This window comes from Narcine bancroftii, chromosome 11, assembly GCF_036971445.1.
Source record: "Narcine bancroftii isolate sNarBan1 chromosome 11, sNarBan1.hap1, whole genome shotgun sequence".
In the NCBI taxonomy this organism is placed as follows: domain Eukaryota; kingdom Metazoa; phylum Chordata; class Chondrichthyes; order Torpediniformes; family Narcinidae; genus Narcine; species Narcine bancroftii.
Genome location: NC_091479.1, coordinates 84,347,027 through 84,371,017, shown reverse-complemented (window position 1 = coordinate 84,371,017; position 23,991 = coordinate 84,347,027). Strand labels below are relative to the sequence as shown.

Sequence of the window (23,991 nt, the reverse complement as noted above, 5' to 3'; positions counted from 1 at the left end):
ATTCCATTTATTTGCAGTGAATTGGTAACAGTTGGATAAAATATAGATCCGTACGAAGCAGGCAGTAAGATTTCACATGCTGATAGAGTGCAAGGACAGGGAAAATCCAAGCCATGAGTTCTAGTAAATGCGCCGAAGGGCACCTTTGTACTGAAATGTTATTAACTGTATCATAAGGGAAATGAAAACCAAGGGTATTTTGTACATAGTTGACATTTTTGTTTCATGAATTGTGTTCAGATTTGACTTATTGCTGTTGGCCATACAATGGAAATGACCAGTAGCAAGCAACTGTTTCATATAATAGTGTCCTCACCAATTCTGTGCATTCTGACAGTTGTAGAGGTTAGTCATCAAGCTTTATTTTGTTCCTAGTGCCTGCGTTGTCAGGGGCTTCATGCAATTGTCTGCTGAGTTCAAGGGCAAATACCTCACTGATTTTAGAAAACATTGGAATGCATGAACAAGGTTGTCATAATAAACAGAATCTCTGGTCTGGCTGATCAGAAACACATGCCTGAAGAATCCAACTTCATAATGCTGGCTTGGAGAGATCTGAGAACTGCCAAATCTCATTAGACAATTTTCAAAGGGTTTTCAGTCTTTCATGTTTATGAGCTGTTTCTCTGACTTTGATATTCTAGTGGTTCGTTAGTGAGCATTTACTCAATCAGTTAGGAGGTGAAGACTAAAATTCAACTCCTTAAACCATCTTATTTCAGCTTTCCCTGCTCCAAATGAGCATTCCTCTTGATCTCACCTTTTCATCCTCCTTAAAATGAATTTACTTTTCATCGAATTGCATTTTCACCCATAATTCCTGATTTGCTTATTAGGTTTCAAATTGAATTCAAGATGCAATTCTAGATGTGTCCTTCAGTGTATAAAACTTGGGAACTAGATGATCAGCCATTTGTCCACATAACCAGATGTCATTTAGCTATAATGCACTTGGACACATGGAAAGTTTTGTAGGAAATACTTCATTAAATGTCTTGGCTGGGCACTGGATGTATCCATCCCAAATAGTATTTTCCAAAACGAGTTACTTGACAGAAATGGGCACAAAATTGAACAACTGGGGATAGAAATTTAGATGAATTAATTTCAACCTTAAATTCTCCAACTGTTTTCAGGCGAGGATGAGGTAGAGGCCAATTCATAAATAGGGAAATCTTCTTATTTACTCTATGCTTAAGGGTCTCCTGAACATCTTGAAAAACCAGCAAAAAAAAGTGGCGCTGCCGGATCTAATGTAATGGCGGACCCACTATGAGTGGGGAGTGAAGTCTCAGCAGCGCCTACGATCGGCAGCAGCTCTGGGGAAGCAGAGGACTTCAGCAGGGCCACCAGAAATCAGGGAGATCACTCCACGTTTGAGAAGGAGAGGCAGAGGAGGCCACCTTCAGGACAGTGACCTTGGTGGTGGAGCAGTAAGGGGCTTTGAGGCTGAAGAACACACAAGAGGAGGGCTGTTGGTGACTCACACCAGACTGCGGGAGACTGGCTCAGGACAGGCTGTAGGGGGACCAGGTATCGGAACTGGGATGCAAGAGGGCACTGGATGCTTCCTGATCATGACAGAGGTGTGCCTTTGAAGCTTGGGTTGTTGATGGTTCAGCCAGAAGAATGTATGGCTGCGGAGGCTGTGGGAGCGCTAGATATGAAGCCAAGGACACTCAGTAACCCTGGGGTGGAAGACTCTTGCTTCTCATTTTCTGACTGTAAGGAGCGATAGCCAATTTTTGCTCATAGCAAATCTTTGGCTGCCTAAAGGAAATTTTGTGTAATATCACATTTTCTGTTTTATTACATGATAATAAAATAATCTTAAATCTTGAACCCATTCTTGACATAAGTCTCAAAGGAAACATTTTAAGAAAAGATGTGTTGTGATGCAATTGTTAGATATGGAACAGGTTTCAGGAAAAAGTGGTAGAGGCAGGTGTAATGAAGATGTTTCAATATGTACAGTGTCCTCCATAATGTTTGGGACAAAAATTTACCCCTGTGATTCACATTTTATATTTGTAATCGAACAATTCATATGTGATTAAAGTGCACATTCCAGATTTTATTCAAAGATATTTGAAAACATTTTGGTTTGACCACGTAGAAATTACAGTATTTTTTATACATTGTTCCCTCATTTCAGCTCTCCATAATGTTTGGGACATTTGGCTTTCACAGATGTTTGTGATTACTCAGGTATGTTTAATTGCTTCATTGGTGCAGGTATAAGAGAGCTAGGCTTGCTCCTAAGATTCTGATCACCTTAGGAGTCTGTAGTTGCCATTTTTCAGCATGAAGACCAGAGTTGTGCCAATGAAAGTCAAAGAAGCCAATATGAGACTGAAAAATAATTGGGACTGGTATGGCAAAGAAGACCTCCACTGGTGAAGATAGAATAATTCTCATCATAATGAAGAAAAATCCCAATACACAATCCTCAAACATCTGCCTGACAGATCAGAAACACTCTTCAGGAGACAGGTGTGGATGTGACAAAGGCTGCTGTCCTAAGAAGGCTTCATGAACAGAGATACAGAGACTCACTGCAAGATGCGAACCACGAAGCAGAATGCCCAGGTTACCGTTTGCCAAGAAGTAGTTAAAACAGCCTGAAAAATTGTGGAAAAAGATCTTGGGGATAGATGAGAACAAGATTAACCTGTATCAAAGTGATGGCAAGAGCAAAGTGTGGAGGTGTAAAGGAACTGCCCAAGATCCAAAGCATACCACCTCATCTGTGAAACATGGTGGTGATGGTGTTACGGCCTGGGCATGTATGGCTGTCACACTTATCTTCGTTGATAATGTAACTGCTGATGGCAGTAGCAAAATGAATTCTGAGGTGTATAGCAACAACTTATTTGCTCTAGTTGCAGCAAATGCCTCCAAAATCATAGGACGACGCTTCATCCTACAGCAAGACAATGATCTCAAACATGTTGAAGATACACAGCACCTGCGGATGTCTATGAATCACAGACTTCAAGCAGTCATTGCATTCAAGGGATATGTAACAAAGTACTAAACACGACTATTAATGTGCCCTAAATGAGGGGACTATGAATTAAAAAATGCTGTAATTTCAACATTTTGAAATCAAAATAGGCAGTATAATTTTATGAATAAAATTTGAAATGTGCACTTTCATCCCCCTGTCAATTGTTTGATTGCAAATTTAAAGCCGGAGCACAGCGGCAAATAAAGGAAAATGTATCTTTTTCCCAAACATTATGGAGGGCACTGTATATAGATAGAAAAGTATGAGAGGGATATGTCAATTGCAGGAAAATGGGTTGAACTAGGTCAGCATGGATGTTGGGCTGAAAGGCTAGGGTCAAAATCTCTATGATTCTGAATTTTCCAAATCCACTGTGGTAGTGCACCTTCCAGACACTTATGAGGTGAATGCTGGGTGGCAGTTTGGTACAGGAATGCTGACATTTCCCACAAAGATCTGGCCTGACCTCTCAGAAACTTCAAACATTTGCCCATTGAAGGTTTGATACATTTTTTTTCTGTCATGAATTGAGCATCATTCTGGCCGAAACAAGAAATACATTTAACAATTTTTTAAATAATTTCAGATATTATTTTTTTAAAAACCACGAAAATCAAATATTCCATGTGCCGACTGCGTTCTTTATTTCTTGTTTGCAGCTCCAGCTGGATTTGGATTCTTGGAAATATAGTAGTCGCTACAATTGTATTTTGTTCCATTTTAGAAGCTCTTATCTTCCAGATTTTTTGAATAACAGTTGTAAATTTTATGTCACATCGAGTATATGCCCGGTCATTTGTCGTCCAAAATGTAAAGAGCATCTAAAACATGAAGAATATAATCAGCTGGTTCTCCTCAGAGTTGTGCTGATGTATCAAATTTTGCCAGTTTTAACTTACCAGATTTTGCCAGTTTTAACAAAAAAATTGAAAGTGGTGAGATATTGGCTTTGATTTAAATCCACTTTCTTCCAAAAGAAGCAAATGTATGACATTTCACCACCATAAAGTCTTGATTTATTATTATTCCCTGGTTTATGTGGAAGCATACCATGTCTGTTCCAATTTTGACATATTTATAGTTTTATAGCTTTAGAATGCACCAAAAGCCATGATGTTAATTGACAATTTAATTGCATAATAGTGTAAACAAATTCTTTCATTTGGGCCTCCTGCTTCTGTTAGTAACTTAAACTAATTAAATGGGAACTGCAGTACTCAGAAGAGCCTTCTAACTATGCTGACAGCTGTGCTCTTCAATTATTTCAAAGCCTATCATCTGTTCCATTTAAATTGGTGAACTGTACAAAGGAATAACTTATTTTTAAACAGTTTTCATACAGCAGCAAAGTATGAGGGCCATTTTTGCTATGGGCCTGCAGTTCTTGCCTAAAGTATGGAGTTTTTCTTTTAATTGATGTGTTCACTGAATGTGGACGTTGCTGGCATTTAATGTTGTTAAATAGTTGTTAATGGAGGTTGGCTCGTGCAGTTATTTTCTTTGAATTCAAGCACCTGAGATAAGATAATACATTCTTTAGAACGATATATAAAATAGATCTATCATAGTCAATGCTGTAGATTGTTATGGCTCTTTGTAAAAGTTCAGGTTCAGGTTTATTTATTATTATTGTACCAGTACATGACGACGAAACAGCATTCCCCAGTCCACAGTGCAAATCAGTGCACGCACGTGGATATTGAGGGATGATGAGCTAAGATGAATATTGTAAGGGAACTTAAGGTATAAATCAGCTTGAGGCTTGAAAGTCTATACTTGTTCCTTACATGTTCTTGTGGATGCTACCTTTGTTAATGGCAATGGAGGGCATCAAGACATTCCAGATCTAATGGCCATCGGATTAATCAAAGAGAAAAATGCCCACTCTATAAGTGCATCTTTATTCTGCTGCAATTCTTTCTAAAGCAATCGCTTAATTCCCTTGTTGCAGCACCACTACATATGTGTGGGTTAATTTGACAATTTCTCCTGTTTGGAACTCAACTCTGGTCTCAATAGGTGTCCAGGAAGTACTGAAATGTAGTGATTAGGTTATGGGACTAGCAGAGTTTTGGTTCATCATTCCCAGAGACTTGAGTTCAAATTCCATCATGGTAGCTGGGGAATTTAAATGAACTAAGTGAAATGAATGTGGGATTAAAGCTAACCTTTGTAAACTAATGGATCACTTTTAAAAATCTGATCACTACTGGACTTCAAAGAAGCAAGTTTCCTGTCCTTACTTGGTCTAGTTTACGTGCGACACCGCACCCACCAATGTTGTTGATTTATAATGTCTCCTCATTGACAATTGGGAATGAACATTAAATGCCAGCAATGTCCACATTCAGTGAACACATCAATTAAAAGAAAAACTCCATACTTTTAGGCCTTTTGCTCTTGTAAGTGAAGAGCTTAGCTGTAGCATCAGCTGACTCAGAAAATAGGAGACCCAGGGGCTGTTGTGTTGACCTTCACCTGTTGTGGTAGGCACCCTAAAATCTACATCTCAATGTAAAGACAAAGCTGTTGACTTCTTATTGATAACTGAAGCTATGCTGAGCAGAGAAAACCCTCCTGATAATGATAGCTTGCTCCAATCATCCTGCCCAGCCAGCCAGACACTTACAGGAAGGCACCTGATAGTGAGCAGCCAGTCCTGAAACTTGGACCAATAGTCAGGCAGGCAACGTTGAAGATGTGCCAATTAAAATGAGGCCAGAAGCCTAATTTTGAGTCCAGATTAGGGCCAAATTGTCCCAGAAAGAGCAGTGACATATTTTCACCTCATAGCCTTTCAAATGGAAAGGATAATCTTGTCAACATTACATTTTAATTTCCAAAGTGGTTGAGTATTAACTGTAAACGGATTGGTATTTATCATCACAGAAAGTGTACAACACAAAAAAAAACAATTTCCTTTCCATTTATAATATATAAATTCACATTTGAAAGATTTGTTTATCTTTTATGTTTTTTATACAGCCACTGCGTTCCAGGAAATTATGCAAAATCTGTGTAAAAAGATCAGAATAGGAATAAGGACTCATTCCCATTCTGCCAATTTACCTCCTTGAACCCTAGTTATTTTCACAGATTGCTTGCAGTCTAAACTGAACTGCAGGCGATCTGTGAACAATAGGACGTACAGCCTCCTAAAGGTACTTCAGGTATTCTGTCTAAACTCGCGGTGTGATACGGATATTTGGAGTTTTGCTAGTTTCTTATGTGAACAGCAACTCCTGGAAGGTAAGGAGACACTTCAGAATGGAAAAATTATGCAAGTTCCATGAAAGAAAACAAATTTGATTTGTTTTCTTTGTAATGCCATAGCTGAATTAGAATGCACTCCAAGATATATTGAAGTCAGAGGGTTGAGGATGATTGTCATGCAGATTAATGCTGTCAGACCCAGGAGATGGATGATCCATGTTTCTCCATTCTTGTTTCAAGTACAATTTACCCCCTGCAGATAGTACTGATGTTTTAAATTAGCTTAATGTGTCAGATTGGGTAATTTGCTAATGCAGTCTGATAATTTTCACCCAAGGCTCTATTGTATGCAGCGGTTGACCAAACACTGTCATTCACTCCACAATTATGCATAAATGCGAAGCTAATTTAAGAAATTGCTGAGGATATACATCGACCATATTTGCAGTTCATTCCTTGAGCAGCAAATGATACCACTCTTATCCCTTTGCCATCTTTTTCTGTCAATCTGAATGCAACTGCAAGTGAGAGAATGAACCAGGCAGCCCATTGCTTAACAGGAATAATCCAAGCATTAAAATAGTCAGAACTTCAAGTAAATTATAAGTTGCTTCAAAAGTATTCAGACTTGAAGAAAACAGAAGTGTTTGTTATCAGTGTTGCATCAAATAATGTGTTTAGACACCCACGTAGAGAACTTGTTCAATCAAAAATCATTCATTCAAATGATTGATTGTGTATCACTGTTGATGTAATTTTAATGTTTCAGGTAGTTCAAATGTTGTGCTCAGAAATCTGTTGGTTTAACTTCTGCTCCAGTTTTTTGAGCAGGTCATCTAATGTGACAGTTCCATTGCAATGCTGAGGTGGTGCAGCAATCAGTGTCCCTGCCTCAGCGTTGGGGGAGCTGGCAACAGTCTTCATGAAATGACCTTCACTAATTTCTCAGTTACACTAGGCACTTTCAGGTGGCCAAAATCCCCCAATGTAAAGCCTCATATTATGCCTATAATATTGTGGCTGTCGGGAGGCCACTTGAAAGCACAGGAGGCGCATGCAAGGCTAACTTTGTAACTCTCCTGTGGGAGGGATAATTGCCGCAGCACAGAGGTTTCCACCCCCCCACCCCACCCCAGGCACCTGAATGCAGGTGCCCGAAAGTGGCTGCTAAGAGCATGACAACAGCTGGCGAGCGCCTGACAGCCCACCACCCCCCCACCCCCTCGCTGCCCCTGCCCCCCCTAGCGCAGGATGTCAGGGCAGGGACAGCCGGCGCAGGATGTAAGGGCTGGGGCAGCTGGCGCAGGCTGTAGGGGTTGGGGCGGCTGGTGTGGGTTGTCAGCGCTGAGGCGGCTGGCGCGGGCTGTCCCCATACTGATCCCATTGCTCTTCTCTCTCCCCACAGCCCCATGTCGGTCCCCACACTGATCCCACTGCCCCATGCTCTCCCCACAGCCCTGTATCAATCCCCACATTGTGGGGAGACCGGTGCGGGCTGTCAGCGACGGGGCGGCAGGCGTGGGATGCTGAAGCGGCCAGCACGGGCAGAGCAGTGGGATCAGTGTTCGGACCAACACGGGGCTGTGGGGAGAGAGCGGGGAAGTGGGATCAGTATGGGGACAGCCCGCACCGGCCGCCCCAGCGCTGACAACCTGTGCCAGCCACCCCAGCTCTGACAGCCCGCCACCTCAACCCTGACAGCCCAAAGGGTCAGGAGCCGGAGTGCACTTCGAGGCACCTCCCGTGCAGCTGTCCCTTTCAGATGGCCAGCGCTGTGCTTTCAGCTCTGCCACCTGAACGACCATTCCACAGGTCTGAGGCGAATTCTTGGCGGAGAATGCACCTGAGAAGCCTACTGAGGTGGAGTTTCAGTGCCACTGTCTTTCAACTGAGACACAACATCAGGATTCAATTTGATCTGTTGGACAAATGGAATTAGATGAAGTGCTTCCTCTGATGGCTCTGGTCAATAGTAATCCCTCAAATAATCTCCAAAACAGATGATTTTTTTAAAATTATCTAGCTATTTATGGGAGTTTGAGCAATTCTGTGATGATACGTGTTGCAAAACACAAGAGCACCTTTTTAAATTATCCCGAGAATCTGAAAGTATACAAATATGAACCACCTTAACACGTAGACTGGGGCTATTTGCTTTCTACCAGTATATAATGATTTCAAACTATATCTCAAAAAGGTAAAAGGAGTCTGCAATTCACCATTATTGCCTGTGGCAATGTTTCTTGTAACCTTTGATGACAGTTAAGGCACAGCTAGATGTACATAAGCAACCTCTATTACATTAGTGGTCCAATTGATCGTATTAGAAGAAATAAAGATAGGAGACGTGAATGGCATGAGAACAATTTTGCCATCCAGGTTCCTTCTTTTTTATTCTTTTCAAAATGCACATCTTGAATTGCCATTCATTCTCTCTCTCTCTCTCTCTCTCTCTCTCTCTCTCTCATTCCCCCCCCCCCCCCCCCGCCCCCAGTTTCCCTAATCATCTGGATCTCACAACCTAGTTGTGAAACATGGCTCAACCACCCAACATTGCCTGATCTATTGGGGTTCAACATGTTGCCATCCGCAATGCCAATTCCATACTCACCATCTGCTCCAAATACCTAACTTGACAAGCGATCTCTGGCCTCTGGATTATTGACAGCAATGGAAGTAACTGATTTTAATGCAATTTTATTGGCATGAATTTTGTGCACAGATAGTTATTAAAATTAACTCCTATTTTATTTAGATTTTAATAACTATTATTTCTCTGTTATACTGCAGCATTTGTTTCAGAAACATTGACAATCTCTCCTTGCACTTACGTTGCTGTTGTTTTGGGAGAATTTGTCCCTTTTTAATCTTAAATTAACCAAGTATAAAAATCCTTTTATGAGGATCAAGTAAAGTGGCATTGCTTCAACCAGAACAAGGGATGTTTTGTTAATCTGGATTCATAGTCCAACCTGAGCACAATGAAAATTTGTTATTGCAACATAACGGAAACAACTTCTTGATGTTTATCATTTTACTTTGGAATATGCGGGCAATAGTGACTTTTATCTTTTTTCTTGACCAAGAGGGTCAGAGACAAAGTGTGGGACTGTTGACAAATAGACAAGTAGAGTTATACCTGGATAAGTTTTTCAAAAGGCACTTTCAGGTGGCCAATTGCCCCGCATGTAAAGCCGCATGTTTAGGCAATATGGGGCTGTTTTGAGGCCACCTGAATGTGCAAGAGGCGGTCTTGAGGCAAGCTACGTCACCCTCCTCCAAGAGGGATAATCAGCTGAGCTCAGTGGCTCCCCCAGCCACCTGAAAGCAGCTGGCTGAAAGCGGATGTTAAAGGGTCAGGCTGCTGATCACAGCTGACACTGGGCAGGAGCCGAGTGTGCTCAGAGCCGCATCCTATGCAGCTGTGTCCTCCAGGTGGCCAGCGTTGGACTTTAAACGCTGCCACCTGAATGGCAATTTAAAGGGCCGCTTCTGCTTCTTTAGGTGCATTTTTAGCGTAGAATGCACCTGAAGAAGCCTAAAGGTAGAAAGGGACCATTCAGGTCAACATACCTTCCTCTTGTTCCTTCACCCAATGGGCTCATTGTATAGCTGGTGACAGGATATTCCCCTCATTGAGATTATACAACAAACCACTGTAATACTTGATAACTCGCTCTGCTGGGCATTCTAGGGTGCCTTCGGGATAGTCTAGACCAGCTATTCTCATCCTTATTTTGGCTAAAGCCCCCAGAGGACTCTGTTTAAAGTTTAAGGGCCCACTTCCCTGTGAAACAGTCAAGTTTAGTTGATTTCTTCTGTACTTCTCTCCTACTGGCTGCATAAAAAGTTATTTTAAAAAAATTTATGTGAGATGAAAAGAAAACAAGGCTTTTACTCTGAGCATAACAATGTGACTTGTGATTCCAGCACTCACAGACACAGGAAAAAATAAAACATGAACATACATGTTACAAAATCATTTTAAAAGATTCTTAGAGCACAAAGGTGTGTGCACAATGAGTCTTAGGGAACTTTAAGCATAAACTCAAGGATAGAACACTTAATAAAAATAATTTCAAAAAACTATTCTTACAAATGGAGATTTTAAGGAGATCCTTGAGGGATATATTCCTGCTCAAGTTATTTTTGATGTCAGGCTCCAAATTATCACAGTGGATAATGATAGTCGATGGTCTCCTCTTGCTGAGATATTGCCTGTTCCTGGATTTTGTCAAGGAAACTACCTTGCTGAATCCACATTCAACATTGTTGAGAGAAAGGCAATAAAAACGGATCAACCTTTTCCCATAATTTTTGAAATCTCCTCAGCGGTTCACTCTGAGTCCAATTTTTTCTTTAATTGATTGAACTTATGCCATGTAATCATATCATTCTGAAGTTCAAACAAACTCACTTGAATTCCTGGGTCAACTTTGGTGGGTGGTTGCTCAAATGGATCTAATATCCAATACAAGATATTGACATATATCAGGTCTTAAATCTTTCCTGTAAATCTGCGTGTATTTGCTCCAGGTGTTTCATATCCACGTCCTTTGGTTCCTCTGCATGGATGTCTCCTCTGGTTGACGGAGTGAAAATTCTGCTTTATTTTGGAAGGTGGTGTGTTCGTTTTGTAATGAAGGAGCAGATTAGGGGATGAGCCACGTGTAATGGAAGATTCTAAACTGTTTTTTTAATTTGCTGCTCTAGGTTTTGCAAGGCTGAGAACCTGCTTGTGTTTTAGAATCAGCAGACATAAGCTAAATTCCACCGAGGGGCCAGATACTGTTATTTGAAGAAAGGACATCTGTGTAACAAGAACATTTAATCTTCCTGTTTGTTTTGATCACAGACTGTCAGAGGCCTAGCCTTGATGCATAATAAACCATTGTATTCAAAGTGATAAGCTGAAAATTATGTTACTAGTTAGAAACCTAGTATGCTAGCTTGCTTGCTTATCTTTCTTGCTGTGCTGGGAATAGGTGCTTGGGTAAGCAGTTTTTGGGTAATATAAGCCATGGTCCCGCTGCTGAAGAGAGAGACTCTCCGAGAGGTGGCAACATCTCTTAGCAAGAAGAAGAACTTCTAGGGTCCAGCCAACGTCCCGGTCAGGGGAGGTGGAGAAGCTGCTACCGGCGCCCTGACAGCCTACTGCAAGTGTGCAGTCGTTGCCTCGCTTCGGCAGTTGGGACCAGTCCAAGCGTTGATAAGTATAGTTGGGAAGGGCTTGCATATTGTAGTGTGAAATCAGCTTTTGAATTTGTATAAACTGAACTGCTCTCGGTGTGTGTGTCTATTTTCTTTCGGTAGCTCAAATACTGTGACCAATCTAAAATGAACAAAATGAGAGGTATAAGTTTACCCAAGACACCACGCACTACAGAATGCCTAACCCCTAATTGCTTCTGTGGTCATATTTATGTGCCTAATCTGATTGATTTTTGGTCAATAAAGCCTCAGGTGGGGATAATGGCATTGAAGATCAAGTGGTGCTGATTAGCTCGTAACATCACTGTGGTTTAGGGGAAAACGGTTGTATGTATCCCTGCTGCAAGTGTTTCAATGACGCTGCTTGCCTCTTATCAATATAAAATTGGGTGCTGGCAAGGTCCTGCTATGTGTGAACTCCCTTTTACTCTCTGAGGGATTCCAGATAAAGATGAATTCTGAAATCATAACGGAATAGCTACATTAAGAACCAGACAGAACAGGTTGTGTAATTGACAAAGCCGATGAAAACCTCATTCATCGATCAGTAACTTTTGAAGGTGACCTTCATAAACCACAAGCAGTTTTTGTGCTGGGTATGTTACCAGTCAGTAGAAAGTCTACCCCTATTTCCTTTTCACTGTGATTATGTGGATGTTCCTTGTCACCATGGTTGGTTGGATGGTGCCTTGATGTCAGCCATTCTGAGTTCTGCTCTAGAATTCTGCCCTTGTGTTACTTTTGAAGTTTTCAATTATATTTGCAACTAGATTAAGTCCGCAGCAACTGAGATGCATTATCAAGGAGCAAGTTATTGCCCGAGAACACCGTTGTCAATTATGTTTTTTAGACTGCAATGTCGGGAAAATCAGGGAAAAAATTAACATAAATACTGCCCGCGTGGTCATTCACACTGGGCGCTTTTTTAGACTGCAAATACCTGAGTGTAGGACAGTGCGGAAGAGTGGATGACCACCAATGAATTTTTCCAGTACGTTTTACACTACAGGCTTCCTCCAGAAAGTTGTAGGGGTCCTGCAGGATAAATCGCGGGGCAGGAATTGACAAAATTCCTGCATATTCCTTTTCAGCCTGCCCGTGTAGCGGCAAAATTCCTTGATTGTGCCGTGACATGCCCGCAGCCTAAAAACCATAAATGACTTGGATTATGTTGCTACTGATTGAGAACAGGCAGTTAAAGCAGAAGTTAGTTTTATCCCAGTCAAAGTAAAAACACTCTTTCTAGCCCTCTCCAAAAGTGAAAGACCAAAATATGCTTACCTTTTGCCAATATTTGGAAGTAAACTACCAACTGCTCTGACCCACCACAAAATCATAAAAAAATTTAAGAAGCGGATGACCCAGTATGTCCATGCCAGAAAATCCCACCTTTGTCTGCACCCCTGCAGTCACAGCTTTGAATATTCAAGCACTATGTACACGTGGCAACAATCATCACAGATTGTGGGGTTCAGTCTCCTTGACAGGTTGTCTGTGAAAGAACTAGAATCCATCTCCATTCCAATCCTTTTACTTTAAGGCTGTGAACCCTGGTTCTTTTTATTTACCTTATCAAGATTCCTCTAATTTCATCATTAATTCTCCACTCAGCCATCCCTGTTCTACAGAAAACAATTCTGGATCATCCAATCATTCATCCCTGTGTAATTTCTCATCTCCCATTCGATCCTTTCAGCTGCTTTCAAGGTACTATGTTTTTAATTGGGCTCAAGACCTCACCCTGGTACCTGTCCAATAGATTCAAGGGGCTGCAAATAATGACCGCACATCACATTTCGGCTGCCAAAGGCCTTTTCAACTGATTTTTGTCATGCCTCTGATAGCTAGACATGTAAATTAGGTTGAAATAAACTTATTCAAGTTTTACTAAAAGGAAGTCATTTAAAAATTTTAGTCATTGATAAGAAGCAAATTAATTAAAACATTTCAAACCAGGTTTGCTGATTTTGAGATCACATGAAATGTTGTCAGGTGCTCATTAAAGTCATTCCTGTAACAAATCATCAGGTAATTTCTAATAACTCAAAGTAAACTCTCTATTTTTGGATACTACGCAATCAAATTTAAGCTAAAAAAATTTGTTTATGGGTTATGACAGTCACCTCTGGCCATATAACTCACTTACACTCATTTAAATAGACTATTCATTTGAGCCACTCTTCCAGAGCAGGGTTAATAGCTGTGAGCTTGCCTCTCCACATTTTAAAAGTTAGCCGAAGTGCCCACCAGAAACCAGCAGAAACCTGCAGGCAGATTGGCATCCTGTGATCCTTCTAGGGCTCCAAAGCTATTTTAATTCAAGTGATGGGGCAACATTGTTGATGTAGCCTTTACAGCGCCACTGATCAGTTCCGGGGTTCAAATCTTGCACTGTCTGTAAGGAGCTCGTATGTTCTCTCCATGTCTGTGTGGATTTTCTCCTGGGGGCTCCTGTTTCCTCCCACCATTTGAAACATACCTGGTGTGTAGGTTAATTGGGTGCAAATTGGGGAGACTCATAGGCTGAAAAGGCCTGTTACCGTGCTGTATGTACACATGCCTCTTCCCTCTATATAGTTGATTGCTGGTGTTGTGTATTTGACCTTTAGTAATTAGCATTACTCTGGAAGGGAGGTAATCATGTCTTTATTCTTTAATATGGCACCACACACTGAAACATTTCCTACCACATAACTCCACGTATCTGACGTCATTGCCATACACAACACTCTTCCCCTCAAAAAAAATGTTTTGTACTTGCTGGCAAACAAGCGTCAAATTTAATGATGTTGACACTGTAGGAAAGTTAACTATGTTGACATTACAGAAAAGAACTATATTGACGTTACAGAAAAGTTAACTATGTTGACATTACAGAGGATTTAACTATGTCTTTCACTGGTATGGTAACTCTAAATCTAATGCTGCTTAACTTAAAATGTATTAACTGGAAATGTACAAAAATATATTAACTATAGAACATACAAAGCCTTTAAGACAGCAACCATAGTTTTTGAGATACACTAAATAAATCTTCAAGTCACTGCACCTAGTCTTCTAAATGTACTGCACACATCCCCAAGGTGTCCTCATCAGGCCAATGACTGGATAATTGGAGTGGCTGCTCTTCATTTGCCCATCCACATTTCATGAGATGAAGCAAGTAAATTGTGCTTTTGCACCATAGGACTTTGATTACTCTTCCGTGCCACCTCAACTTTGTTTTGTAAGAACTGGCTTTCTCCAGTTGATCTTCCGTCATGGAGACCTGTCCACAAGTATTTAATTGATTGATTCCAAGTGCATACTCTTTGCAAATTGTACTTCAAGTTGATTTGAGCAATTCATCAATCTTGCTTTGCATCCTGTTATTAGTGACGTCAGGTTCAGAGCACCCAAAATCCCTCATTTTTTTTTGTCAACTTCACCATTGTTCTCCTTCGGTCGACTTCTTTCTGGTGTTTGTTTCTTTCTATTTCATGACCCAATCTCATTTCAACATTTTTCTTTTGGACGTCAACCTCATGACTGAATTGATCATTGAAAATACTTCCATTTCTTGCACGCTCATTATCAAGTCTTCCAGATGAACATGGACTGAATCAGTACCTTAACATTCCTTCTCCGTCAACTGCTGTTTTGCCACCACTTCAAATGTTGTATTCTCTATCTCCAGTTGTTGAATATGTTCATTGAGTTTCTTTGTAGCTTTCTTTTCTTGCAAAGAGGCAGAAAAAGCTTCTTGAATCTTCTGCGAAGTAGCAATCCGATCACATTCTTTGTTTTCATGTCGACTTTGCTGGTTTTCTGTGATTCCTGTAACTTAATTTTCAATTTCTCCAATTGCTTCTGTATCTCTATTTTTTTCATTCTCCATTTCATTGCGTGAGGGAGTGAAGATTTCCAAAGAAGCCTCTGACTTCACTGCTTTTCTTAGATTTTTATTTTCCATGTTCTTCAAGATTTTGTTGATCTCTGTTAGAGGGAGGTTGCTCTTGTTTTGAGTATCTTTGCTCCATATTCCTTTATTTATAACATTTTCATTGATTTGATAAACCAGCTTTTCCTGGTTTTCAGATCTCTTCATTTTGCTTGCCGTTTGGGAATCTTTTATGTGGTAAAGGAGACAGCAGTGCCCCTCAGCAAATCTAGCTGGGCTATAGATGACCATTGCTCTCTTCTGGGGCTCAATTTGCAGCATGTCATTCTGACTAACTTGCTCCGTGATTCCCTGTAGAAACTGCTGGCACAATTCCAAGATCACGGTTACCATTGCTACAGGATCAGGAGCTTCTTGCTTAACTTTCACATCTAACTTTTCCTCCATTTTAAGCTCAGTGTTTCGTTGCAAGGTTCTCTTCATTTCATCCACTCCAGCATCTCCCAGAGCTCATCTTTTTCTTTTCCCATTGCTAATTTATTAGTCTCTAGTTGCTGCAGATTCTGGTTAAGCTTCTCTTCTCGATTTCCCAGACTGCTATTTGGAACCACAATTTTTCAACTCTTCAGTCCTCGCACGCAATGTGTTATTTTGAGACATCACTTTCTGTAGTTCCTCATATTCTCTACATGCCTTATCTGGTTCCTCTTGCTCACATTTCTCTTTCATGGCTTCTTTTTCACTTTTCAAAATTCTTCCACTCTTTTGCACGCTTTTCTGTTGCTAATTCAAACTTCTCATGTACCATGGAAGGAAACCTTTCTATTCATGATTGGTCTGATTTCCTTGGTTGAAATGGCTCATAATGTACAAAAGAATTGGGCCTGGCTTTAAAGCGTGCTGTTTCTTTTTGTTTTCTCAGCTCTTCTTTCATCATTTGTGCCCAATCTTCTGGCAGACATGCATCCAAACGAGTTTCCGACACACTGCATAGAGCTCTTTCTGGCACACAACAATGCTCTTTTTCAGCCCCTGCCTTAAATTTTCTTCCTCTGCAATCATCATATCCACAATATGCCATTTAACAACTTCTGTTGTTTCCTGTCTTTGATCTTCTGAATTTGCAACCTTTTACCAGATATTCTGACGTTGTTCTTTATGCCTCTCTTTTTTCACCAAATTCTCACCTCCAACGTCCATCCCATCATCGCAGCTTTGTGTGTATTTTACCTTTAGGAATTAACATTACTTTGGAGGAGAGGTAATCATGTCTTTATTCTTTAATATGGCACCACACACTGAAACACTCCCTACCACGTAACTCCACGTATCTGCCATCATCCATGCATGTTCCCATACACAGCACCTGGCACAAGCGAAAATCGATTCCAGAATCTGTTGAACTAGACAATCACAAGCAACTGTCATTTATAATTTGAATAAAAGATTTTTTTTTAATTGTTACAAATAGCACAAATATAAAGGTGAAAAGTGTAAATAACAGTGTCTGAATGTGTCATTTTGTCATTTTTGGCTCGATTGAATTACAATATCTATTATCGCATCTGCCCAGCAGCATAATGCAATTTTAGAAATGCAAATGTCTGATGTTGGTATTCAATCTCTTAACCACGTAAAAATGTATATTATTAGAAAGCTCTAAAATTAAATTTTAAAGAGACCATTACTTCTCAGTATTAATTTATGCTGCCTTATGATCATGTTTTGACATCTATTTTGCATTATAATCAGATTTCCAGAGTTAAAATTAAGCAAATGAAGTTGAAACTGTTAACATATGTTTCAATTAAACATTAATATAATGAGCAATGGCACCTCAGCAATAAAATGAAAGATGAATGCATGGAAATTTGGTTTTATAGGTTTTCTGGAATACAAATATAACATTTTCACATAGCTGCCATTTTGCAACTTGTAAATATCAGTACAGATAGCCTGGATTAAAATTGGGACCAAGGTTGTAAAATGCAACATCCTTAGTGTAGAATGCAGAGATAGCACAAAATAGATTTGTAAAACCTATCTTCTGTCTTTACTCTGTTGTGCAGTTTTCAGTAAAAAAAGTAACTTATTAGATATTCCTTTGGTAAAACATCTGCAGAAATGACATTCTTTGCATCCTTTCTGTTAGATGGCCATGACCTAGGTGTATTGATCAATAAAAAAAACTATAAATATCTTGATGTTCAATTTTCTCCATTTTTATTTTGATGACTGTACAATATTATCCACATTCCAGAAGTGTTCCCAAGATAGGAAAAGCTAATTCATGTTCTTCACCGTTTGCTGTGTAAATTTTGCTGAAAGGATCATGTTTGAAAGTCACTTCAATGTCATGCTGCATGTTGGAGTAGCGCAAGACTAATCTCTTTTGCATTAATATGTTTACACTACAAAAGGTAATCTGAATCGTTATTAATCTATAATGACATCAGATTAAAAGTGTAATTGGGAACATGACTAATTACAAATATCCCTGAGGCAGTTATATTTGTGGACCAGTTTATTTTGCAAAAGGATGATCTGAGTGGAATAACTAAATTCCACAATCTCTGTTCAGTACAGGACTATTTATGCAGTTTTTTAATATATTTGGTATGATGTGAAATATAGAGGCGCAGTAACTTAAGTGCACATATCTATTACTCCTAGTGCAAATATATCCCAGGCTGAAACCAAGATGATTGCTTCCCTTATCCAGTATTTCAGTTTCATTTCAGTTTGAAGCCTGGCCTTAAAGTATTGGAGACAGATTGGTGACCCAAAACTCAGCAATAAAATCTGTGACCCAATTGTTCTTAGTGGGATAAACTTTTAAATTAGATTTCAACCATAAACTGGGCAGGAAGATGGAGGCAGAAAGCATAATTTGTTCAATGGTTGTAGTTCTGTATCAGTCAGTATTTTATTGATCTCAGAGGGAATAAAGGATACCCAAACAATAAAACTATCGAAGTTCCTTTGACAATATGAAATCTGCAAAAATAAAATGCGATTTTAAAGCAACATCTGAATCATAAGTTTAACTTCACTCTGCACTTATACCCACACCTCTTTTTAAATATGATTTAAATGCCTGTGAATAGCTCTTCATGCCCTAATGCTAATCGGGCATTAGCATCCTTGTCACATTTCTTTTCACAATTCTATAAAATAACTTGGGACTTTTAAAATACTGGATTTATCCTAATCAAGGCTTTCAGGCTAAGCTAATTTCATTCCAGTATGGCTAAATGTATATCTAATAATACAAGTACCGTGTGGTGCTTGTGCACTACATTTCCGAGAAGTAAGATGGGTTCCTGCAGTATAATTGCAATCTTCTCTTCTATATGATATCCTCAGTGGAGGAATTTTTTTTTAACATTGTTCCTGTTTGATAATTATCAGGGCTCTGCCTTATCAGGACTTTGCATTAGTTGGACCATGCTGAAAATTTAATGATTGTGATCTGTTATCTCCAGGCATATTGAAAAGCAATTTTTAATTGCCTCAAAATAATGTTTTCAAGAAGAAATGAAAATTTTGGAACAATGTTTAGAAGATAAATTCTGCAAGGTTAAAATTCAATGATTGAACTACATTAACAGTAGAGTCAAGTTGTAAAGAAATGTAAAAACCAGAAATAATTGTTGTTTTTTAATACCAAAATTATACAAATTTAGAATAATTAAAAATTATGAGGTGATTGTTAAAATACCATCATTCTGAAAATGTTGTTTTCTTTGTTATCTAACAGCAATCAAAACAGCAAATTCTGTGGAAAAATAAGCATTTTAAACATTAGGCTAAGTGCTAATAACAGCTACGTCTCCATTTATGTCTAAATTTTTTTTAAATAAAAAAAAGTAACTTATTGATTTCTGTTAAAACCTCCCAAACAGTTTATGTCCTACCAGATTTCTGGTTACTATTCTCTTTTAGGTATCAGTAAAGCTAAACAATGACATTGGGCAACCTTAATCCAACTTCCAAAATGCAAAATCCATGCTGCAAAAGTTTTCCTTCTATAGCACAAAACTGTAGGCTGTCTTGAAGAAGGAAAGGTGACGAGAAGTGAAAAACCACACAGCAGTGAAAAACATTTTTGAGGGCAAATTTGAAGGACATTTCAAAATTGACAAAATTTGATTTTGACTAGATGATAAAAGTAGAAATCAAGTTAAACTCTCCAGAACTGTCATCCTACATTTGGAGCAGATTCACCTTCAATAGCGAGAGAGCACTGGGTCTCTTTAATCCCTGGTGATCTAGGTTTGCACTGCATGCATTTATTCTTCAGCTGCTGTGCATAAGACTGTTTTGGGGGTGAACTCGTAACTCTTAATGATTGAAATATGTACAATGGTCTTGTTTAGAAGGAGTTCCTATTTACTTGTTTATGAATACCAATGCATCTTTGGCTTGGCTTCGCGGACGAAGATTTATGGAGGGGGTAAAAAGTCCACGTCAGCTGCAGGCTCGTTTGTGGCTGACAAGTCCGATGCGGGACAGGCAGACACGATTGCAGCGGTTGCAAGGGAAAATTGGTTGGTTGGGGTTGGGTGTTAGGTTTTTCCTCCTTTGCCTTTTGTCAGTGAGGTGGGCTCTGCGGTCTTCTTCAAAGGAGGTTGCTGCCCGCCAAACTGTGAGGCGCCAAGATGCACGGTTTGAGGCGTTATCAGCCCACTGGCGGTGGTCAATGTGGCAGGCACCAAGAGATTTCTTTAGGCAGTCCTTGTACCTTTTCTTTGGTGCACCTCTGTCACGGTGGCCAGTGGAGAGCTCGCCATATAACACGATCTTGGGAAGGCAATGGTCCTCCATTCTGGAGACGTGACCCACCCAGCGCAGCTGGATCTTCAGCAGCGTGGACTCGATGCTGTCGACCTCTGCCATCTCGAGTACTTCGACGTTAGGGATGAAAGCGCTCCAATGGATGTTGAGGATGGAGCAGAGACAACGCTGGTGGAAGCGTTCTAGGAGCCGTAGGTGGTGCCGGTAGAGGACCCATGATTCGGAGCCGAACAGGAGTGTGGGTATGACAACGGCTCTGTATACGCTTATCTTTGTGAGGTTTTTCAGTTGGTTGTTTTTCCAGACTCTTTTGTGTAGTCTTCCAAAGGCGCTATTTGCCTTGGCGAGTCTGTTGTCTATCTCATTGTCGATCCTTGCATCTGATGAAATGGTGCAGCCGAGATAGGTAAACTGGTTGACCGTTTTGAGTTTTGTGTGCCCGATGGAGATGTGGGGGGGCTGGTAGTCATGGTGGGGAGCTGGCTGATGGAGGACCTCAGTTTTCTTCAGGCTGACTTCCAGGCCAAACATTTTGGCAGTTTCCGCAAAGCAGGACGTCAAGCGCTGAAGAGCTGGCTCTGAATAGGCAACTAAAGCGGCATCATCTGCAAAGAGTAGTTCACGGACAAGTTTCTCTTGTGTCTTGGTGTGAGCTTGCAGGCGCCTCAGATTGAAGAGACTGCCATCCGTGCGGTACCGGATGTAAACAGCGTCTTCATTGTTGGGGTCTTTCATGGCTTGGTTCAGCATCATGCTGAAGAAGATTGAAAAGAGGGTTGGTGCGAGAACACAGCCTTGCTTCTATCTATCTATCTGGTGTAGGCTTCATGGTCAAGAGCTTCATTGCCTCCAAACTCGAAAACCTTCCGACAGGCCTCTCGGACCGAATCATGTCCATGCGACTCCCACCAATGCATAATGCTTGGAAAAACACACTTGTAGTTAAGAACCGTGCCTTTTTTTTAACAGAGAGGATTCTAGTGCAGTTTAAATTCTTATATTTGATCGCATCATTTTGCAGATTATCAATGTGATCATCAGCTGTTGAGATATTACATTTCTTATCCAGTTGTTTAAATGATTCACTTCAGGATCTTGACAAATGTAAATTGAGTGCATAATGGGATATTTGATTGGAAATTTAGAGATATTCATTTTCCTTGAAACTAAATACACATTTGGAAAAAAAGTAAGATTATCTTAAAATTTCTTTAAACATTCAGTGTTAGAATTGAATCTAAATTTAAACTTAGGGAATCAGATTTTGTTCTCAGTGAATGGTCTCAGCAGTCATTACATCTAGGAGTTTTTCTTCCAGCATATTGCCAGAGAGCCACAACAACAAATATTTTGACATAAGCATACCTTACATTTGAAATGTTAAAAGATGCCATGACAGAGTAGATGGAAAATAACCAAACGTTCTCTGGAACCATCTTGTTACAAATCCCAACAGCTACTTAAACCTCAATGATAACAGGCTACCTGTGCAGTGTCCCTTCTGCAACGGGGAGAGCTAAAAGAGAGAACAACTGTTGCTCGATTGTGTTTTTTTTAATGCAGTTCACTTGAAATCACAATGACCAATTTTGCAATTTAAGAGCAGTTTGCGGTCAATTCAAATAAAGGCTCTGCATTATTTTACAATTTTATACCAATATTGTGCTACAGGTAAACCACAAAGCTGGCCATACCAGATTTCATAGCATTACAGATGTGACTGGCCTTTATTTACCTGCCTTTGCCTACATCCTTTTTAAACTATGGCATTTGTTGTCTTCCAATCTGCAGGGACCTCCCCAGAGCAATAATTTTCATTATTGTAAAAGGCTTAGAACTTCATCATCAACAATTAAGCTAAATGCTTTTTCTTTTAAAAATATTTTTATTGATCCTAACATAATAATCCTACATAAAAAGTCTACTAATATAACAAAAAGGCATATCATATAGCTAAATGCTGAAGAATGTTGTAATGGAGGATTAAAACCATGTACCCAGATGCTTTTTGCTCATGTGGAACTGACCACAACTGGGTCCACACGCAGGTCACCTTACTTTCAGAACTAGCAGATGTAATTAAACTCAGCCATGGGGACTTATCTGAAGATACACTTTGAAATGGAATTCCACTGTGAGGCCCAGGGAAAGCAGTTGTCAAATGCAACACTCTGAAATTGACGAATTGGTCACAACCTGTCTTGCTCGAGAAGTTTTAATAAGTCTTTGTATCTACGAGATAAACCAGGAAATCAAAACATCCTGGTTCCATAATAACTAATCTTCTAAATTGTAGAATATAATGTTCAGTTTTGATTTTGACTGACAAATGTTAGAAGGAGTAGGCACATGATTAATTGTTTTTGGGGTATATAAGCCTGTGGTCCTGCTGCTGAAGTTTAGACTCTCCGAGGGGTGGGATCACCCCTTGTCAAGAAGGAAGAACAGCCAGAGTCCGAGCAACGTCCCGGTCGGGGGAGGTGGAGAAGCTGCTACCAGCGCCCTGACAACCTACAAGTGTGCAGTCGTTGCCTCGCTTCGGCAGTTGGGACCAGTCCAAGCGTTGATAAGTATAGTTGGAAAGGGCTTGCATATTGTAGTGTGAAATCAGCTTTTGAATTAGTAATAAACATTTGTATAAACTGAACTGCTCTCGGTGTGTGTGTCTATTTTCTTTCGGTAGCTCAAACACTGTGACCAATCTAAAATGAACAAAATGAGAGGTATCATATAGCTAAATGCTGAAGAATGTTGTAAAGCAATTAAAAATACTATTTTGCAAAAAAAATTGCACTAGTTTGTGACAACTCCAAAGGTTGCAATTTTACGAGCCTTTACACCCAAAGCAGAAATTCTATAGCAGTGCAATGTTACTCTACTGACGTTTACATTGTCTCTTTTATAGGTTTCTCTTGGACTGGTTCATGCCCGTGCCTCACACATCATCTGGCCCCCTAATCGTTGGATGAAGTTAGAAGCACAACTGCCTGAGAAACGGAGACCTCTGATGTCTCAGGGTAACGAATCTGTCGACAAAGCATCAAGTTAGCAGATTGCTGAATAAAGTAAGAATCCAACATAATGTTCTAATTGTGAAAGTGCTTTATAACGTTTCATTATGTTGCACATTTCACACACTTGTAATTTCTAAAGCAAGGAATACTTTCCTTCCATAGCATACTCCACACACAGCATGTTAATGTGTACTGTTTCATTTGCATTTGTTGCAAAATTTAAATGATATATCTGCTTTTTGAGCCAAAACTCTGAATTTAGAAGGAAATGTTAATAATAGTTAATTCCAGTGGAGTCCCAATAATCCATCTCCTTTTCTCAATTAAGCCTTTAAAGAAACATTTGATGTAATTGATACGACTTTAAGTCTGAAAATAACTGGGCCCACTTTTATGGAATACTAGTGGAAGAACTGAATCTTTCAAAAGTGGCCCTGAGCCAACTGTTTAATGGGTCAGAATCAGTAAATTCATGCTTGAAATAACTGCCTCTTCCAGAAACCTAAATAGATGGAAACATTTTTTTAACCAACTCTGATTGAAAAATGTTTGGGTGCTTTCAGAAGCCACAAAGATATATGTTGCTGAATTCAACCAATGCAATGTAAATTGTCCCCAGGCAAAGGAGGGAAGATCATCTGGGTAACATAAATTCTGTCCACGTTCCTTCTCTGGCATAAAGGGCTAGTTATTTCTTCAGGGCCTGTATTTTTTTGGAGGCTGTGGTTCAAAAGCAATATCCTTTCACTTGTGTACCTGAGGACTAAACCCATCCCAATTCAAAAATGAATATCACTTCCTCTGCCACCATAAAGATTTCACCTGAAATGTCAAAATTCAAACAAGCCCCTCATAATCGTGGGTTC

At 39.8% G+C, this 23,991-nt stretch overlaps 2 protein-coding genes across 12 annotated transcripts in view; one reads left to right on the top strand and one right to left on the bottom strand.

Annotated features, from left to right (window-relative positions):
- immp2l (inner mitochondrial membrane peptidase subunit 2) overlaps nucleotides 1-23,991 on the top strand; it is a 454,378-nt gene that overhangs the window by 309,886 nt on the left and 120,501 nt on the right. For 10 of the 11 annotated variants that reach the window (XR_011346674.1, XR_011346676.1, XR_011346675.1 and 7 more), the window contains exon 7: nucleotides 23,017-23,176. Coding sequence is in view for 7 of the 11 variants with exons in the window: in XM_069903806.1 (XP_069759907.1) it covers nucleotides 23,017-23,160 (144 nt within the window). In the remaining 4 variants the exon portion in view is untranslated. Of the gene's footprint in view, nucleotides 1-10,936; nucleotides 11,014-23,016; nucleotides 23,177-23,991 lie in introns of those variants that run through there. The other variant, XM_069903807.1, reaches the window with a different exon arrangement.
- Nucleotides 14,429-15,797, bottom strand: LOC138745807 (DNA-directed RNA polymerase III subunit RPC6-like). Its single transcript, XM_069903123.1, has 2 exons — nucleotides 15,343-15,797; nucleotides 14,429-14,650 (listed from the first exon to the last, which is right to left on the bottom strand). The coding sequence occupies exons 1-2, from the start codon at nucleotides 15,795-15,797 to the stop codon at nucleotides 14,563-14,565; spliced, it is 543 nt and encodes a 180-aa protein (XP_069759224.1). The 3' UTR covers nucleotides 14,429-14,562.

Bases quoted from the DNA above. Each gene is read 5' to 3' on its own strand.
- LOC138745807 (XM_069903123.1), bottom strand. From the start codon at position 15,797: ATGAAGAGAACCTTGCAACGAAACACTGAGCTTAAAATGGAGGAAAAG. The intron at 14,651-15,342 runs TTTGGAAATCTT...ACAAAACAAAGT, and splicing joins GCAGTGAAGTCAGAGGCTTC to TGAGGTGGCACGGAAGAGTA.